Source organism: Oratosquilla oratoria, chromosome 10 (genome assembly GCF_046742065.1).
Source record: "Oratosquilla oratoria isolate Oo_2021 chromosome 10, ASM4674206v1, whole genome shotgun sequence".
NCBI lineage: Eukaryota > Metazoa > Arthropoda > Malacostraca > Stomatopoda > Squillidae > Oratosquilla > Oratosquilla oratoria.
The window spans coordinates 24457217-24462216 of NC_134786.1; the positions used below are offsets into that span (position 1 = coordinate 24457217).

Here is a 5000-nt window from a genome sequence, read left to right on the forward strand (position 1 = left end):
TCTCTCTCTCTCTCTCTCTCTCTCTCTCTCTCTCTCTCTCTCTCTCTCTCTCTCTTTCACTTTTCTCTCTCTCTCTCTCTCTCTCTCTCTCTCTCTCTCTCCATATATGTATATACATATATATATATATATATGTATATATATAAATATATATATATATATATATATGTATATATATATATATATATATATATATATGTATATATTTGTTTATATATATACAGGAAAGGATGAACTGTCACAGTCCTAGATCTCTCCAAATGTATCTATCTTTGTAATATATTAGTATGTAGCTTTTCTGAATGAATTACCAGAAAATGCCTAATGCATAGACGAAACGTCGTAAAATGTTAGTTTTTCTACCCAGTCATGGACTCGTTTGGAAGTATTGTATACCTTCTCCCTCCTTTAGAGAGAAAAGTTAATAAAAGAATAGAAAGTCTCAATAAGAAGATAAGTAACGCCCAGTTTGCTGTGTTACGAGTATGTAATAAGAACAACTAACACCACAGTCGGACGAAAGAAAAAGTTGCGTAAGCGGAACTATATATTTCGATTGCTACCTGCAATCCTCTTCAGTAGTACAAAGTGGCAGGGATTGCAGGTAGCAATCGAAATATATAGTTCCGCTTACGCAACTTTTTCTTTCGTCCGACTGTGGTGTTAGTTGTGATTTATAAATGTGTTACTACATTTCTCACCTGTGATGTAATAAGAAATTCATTGAAGAGAACCTGCTCCCTAAATTCACTAATGTATATATATAGATATATCACAGGTGAGAAATGTAGTAACACATTTATAAATCACAACTAACACCACAGTCGGACGAAAGAAAGATTTAATCACCGGATGGACTGGGAGAAATCTGATCTCATTTACAAATCAGGGTGTGGGTTCAGAAGGAAAATGGTGGAATCAACATTAATTGATTATCTGCCCACGATGAATATTTCCAAGGGTCAATGGACCCCAGACATCATTTCAGGACTATTCATCACCAAAAATATTGTCAACAAGCTTCCTCCCCCTCCCCCTGACCCGACCTCGTGTCAGCCTCAGGTCAACTAGGGTTGGGGCAGTGATGTTCTGTATTTTCTCGTGTTCCCTTTCTTTTGTAAGAGGTTGCTACTTAAGATAGCCTCCTCCCTGCCACTTTGTACTACTGAAGAGGATTGCAGGTAGCAATCGAAATATATAGTTCCGCTTACGCAATTCTTTCTTTCGTCCGACTGTGGTGTTAGTTGTGATATATATGTATGTATATATGTATATGTATATATATATACTGTATATATATATGTATATATATATATATACTGTATATATATATGTATATATATACATATACATATATACATAGAAATATATATACATATATATATATATGTATATATATACATATATATATATATGTATGTATATATATATATTTATATATACATATACATATATATATATATATATACATATATATATATATATATATATCGTTCTTTGTCTCCCTCTCCTTGGGATTTTAGTGACATCCCTACGGAGCAGAGTTACGCAACATTCTTTACTGATTAGTGACAAATATCTTTGACCACCTCTCCAGCGCGGCATTGTCCTAAAGGATAGAAGTGCTGATTACTCACGTCGAGGGTCTGGGTGCTGGCGTTGAAGCTGAAGAACCTACTGCTGCTGTTCCTCTTGGCGTTGTACCCAGCGCGGTCTTGCTCGCTGGCGTAAGAACTCGTCGCCCTGCTTCCCCCTGTCTGCGAGTAGAGCGACGACGGGTCCAGAACGAATTTGGTGGAGGAGGATGTGGAATCTAGATGGTGGTGCCAATAGCAGTGGTGGTAACAACGAAAGAAAGGAAACGGCGTCGTGATCAGATACACATTAAGATTAAAAACAATGTTCAATTATTATATGAAAATTAACGAGAAGAAAAAAAAAAAATCAAGGAAACAGAGACTATGTCTACAGCTAAACGTTTGAGTATTTCCAACATAATCTTTGTCCCTCACTTATTTTTTTCACTATTTCATAGACCTCAGTTGCCTGAGTAAAGATCATTCTTTAAGTAGGATGCTTTTTTTTTTATGACAGACGAGTTAAGATTCTTTTTATAATAATTTGTTCATTTCAGTCTGGCTGAGATTTATTAGAACACAGACATATCAGCTATTGGCGGAACAATCTTGGTAAAATGCACACATTAGAGAAAGAAGAAAATGGAATTGTGAAAATAATGTGACTGGTCAACCTCTCAGCTACATTACTAAAGATACTATTGTGAGTACATACGGTCCTGGTGGTGCGAAAAATGAAGAAGAGAGGGATGCTTTTTGGGTTTATTCAGATGTGTGTATAGAAAGTTTTGGGAGGAATGTAGAAGTCGTGGTGTTGGGCGATTTCAATGCAACACCTCACCTGCATCAAGTCTCGTTTTACCTCGATCAAGTCGCGTTTCAAAATAAGGTCGTGTCCCTTCTTCAGGGGAGCGTTTAGTCTCCTCTTCATAAGGTCGTGTCTCCTACGAGGTCCAGTTTCCCCTGCAGAGGGCGACGCTGTACCTGAGTTAATTCCTTCCTCGCCCTCTGAGGGGGGACATGTCTCACCTGGATCAAGTCGTGTCGTCTTATAAAGTCGTCGTCTCTCTGCGTAAATACTACTCGTTGGCGTCTTGCCAGCAAGTATCCGTGTCTCCCTGTCGTCGTAATGTCGCTTGGCGTTGTTTTGGTCTTGGTAGTGGTAGTCGTGGGAAGGCTTCGTCACCCGTGCAAAGATAAAGTTCTCACCTGGGAAGAAGTCGTGCTTGGAGGCATTGTCTGAGGAGTAGGATGGGTCCCCGTCGAAGGCCGTAGGCTGGAATGAGGTCGATTCCGAATACATATTGTAAGACCTCTTCCCTGCGTTCTGTTAAGACCATCAAGGTAAACCATGAAAGGGGGTAGTGTTAGGTCATCACAGTGGTGTGAAGGAAGCTTGGAATCGAGTAGATCGGGGGTACACTAACTACCGCACTACAAACACGTACACACGCGCACGCGTGCGCTTACACTACATGACTGAGTACATAATGAAGAAAACCATATTATACAGCCCAGATTGGAATACTCAGCGATGATGTGGTCACCATACTTACAGAAAAATACAAGAAAGATTCAGAGACTACAAAAATCGGCAACCAAGATGATCCCTGGTCTAAACAACATGACATAGGAAGAAAAAGTGACTTCCCTCCTTGGAAGAACTAAGAGAAGCGACTGGATAATGATGTTCAGACTGGAAACAGATTTGGAGAAAGTTTACATAAAAGAGTTACTGGCACGAGAAGAAAGATTGAAAAGAGGTCATAGTAGAAAAAAGAAATAAAAAGATGTCAACAAGTATAGCTATCCACATGGAAGTGTAGACTTGTGGAATAAGTTAAATGAAAATATAATCCAAGTTAACACAATAAAAGAATTCAAGGCAAGGTTTGACAAATAGAGGAAAAAAAGATGGGACCACATGACTGTTGCTTCAACTCCATGCACTACAACTACCTACATACAACTAGGTAGATATTCATACACACCCTGGGCGGGATTCGGGTTCAAATCCCGTCCGGGGCTGAAATAATTTCAGTATCTCCGCGCTGCGGGTCGTTACTTCAACTCTCATGGGCGGGGAGTTGGGTGTGTGTGTGCGTGTAAGGTCATAGCATTACCCATAGATCAGTCATATATGAGCTCTGAGCTCTCTTCCGTGAGGGAAATAGCTGTCGATCATGAGTCCAACACGTGATCAAAGACCATGGTGAATCACACGAGCGCACACACACACACACACACACACACACACACACACACACACACACACACACACACACACACACACACACACACACACACACACACACACACACACACACACACACACACACACACACACACAAATTCCTTCATTTGTGTGCATTTATGTTTTGTGAACTTTGCGAGATCATGCGTGACGTGTGCAGTGTCTAATGACCTATAAGTTGTGCTAATGGACAGGGTGTCTCGCTCTCCATTTTCTTTCCGAAGCGCAGAGAAACCTGGCTTATAAGATGCTGTTCAAGAACAAGAAAAAAAGCCATTTATTGTATCTATATCAGGCACAGCAACTTATATAAAGAAAGAATAAATCCTAAATCTACTATCAATCTTCATAAGAATTAAAGTTATTAAGATAACATTGTTTTGGATGTGTTTGGATTAGGAACTCCATATTTCTCCAATGCCAACCCACAAGAACTCATGGACAATATATACATTTCGATGTACGACTAGCTATCTATTTATATTGATACACTTTTTATGAGTTATTCTATTCTATCTTATTTTATAGTTGTGTTTATGTATGTATTGTTACTAACATCACAAAAATAAAATAAAAATTATATCCAAGGATTTCATCAGTAATGCTGTATTTGCTCGAAGACAGTAAGATTGTATAGGTGTCTTCCTGGGATATTTCAGTTATCGTAAGAATAGCATTGTCAAACCTACACAGCCCTTTTCTGTCTTAATTCACTGACCGCCCAGTCCCTGATACGTATTGGATCTACCATCGTATAAGACGCAATCATGACATTGATAACGTGTTTAGCAATTGAGGGGTTCTCTGACTATTCTCTCCACCTGTCCATACCACCTCGAGACAACCAGACCTAGCAGTTGTTCAAATGACTACAAGGTTTAAACCTCACACATCTCTTCCTCACAAAATATCTTCGTTTTAAACCCGTGCAGTTCCTTATCCCTGTTTAACACTCATACACCTCCTCTTTTCTGCAAGGTATTAATTTTTTCATCTGAAGCATCTCTTCTTCCCTATAACACCGCCCTGTTTAAACCTCACGCAGTCCTTTTTCCATCCTATCCTACCTCTAGAGGTCTCCTACTCTTGCTGTGTACCCAATTGCTCACCTGTTTAGGCGAGGCCACGACGTTGACGACTCGTTTTGTGGCCGAAGACGCCTGCGCCCA

At 39.5% G+C, this 5000-nt stretch overlaps 1 protein-coding gene across 1 annotated transcript in view; it reads right to left on the reverse strand.

Moving 5' to 3' along the window:
* The window catches only part of LOC143028806 (uncharacterized), a 30721-nt gene that overhangs the window by 15742 nt on the left and 9979 nt on the right, over positions 1 to 5000 (reverse strand). The window contains exons 3-6 of the mRNA XM_076191170.1: positions 4941 to 5000; positions 2419 to 2904; positions 2293 to 2296; positions 1638 to 1813 (exon numbers count right to left, since the gene is read on the reverse strand). The exon at positions 4941 to 5000 is cut by the window's right edge and continues 130 nt beyond it. Of these exons, the coding sequence (XP_076047285.1) occupies positions 1638 to 1813; positions 2293 to 2296; positions 2419 to 2904; positions 4941 to 5000 (726 nt within the window). The remainder of the gene's footprint in view (positions 1 to 1637; positions 1814 to 2292; positions 2297 to 2418; positions 2905 to 4940) is intronic.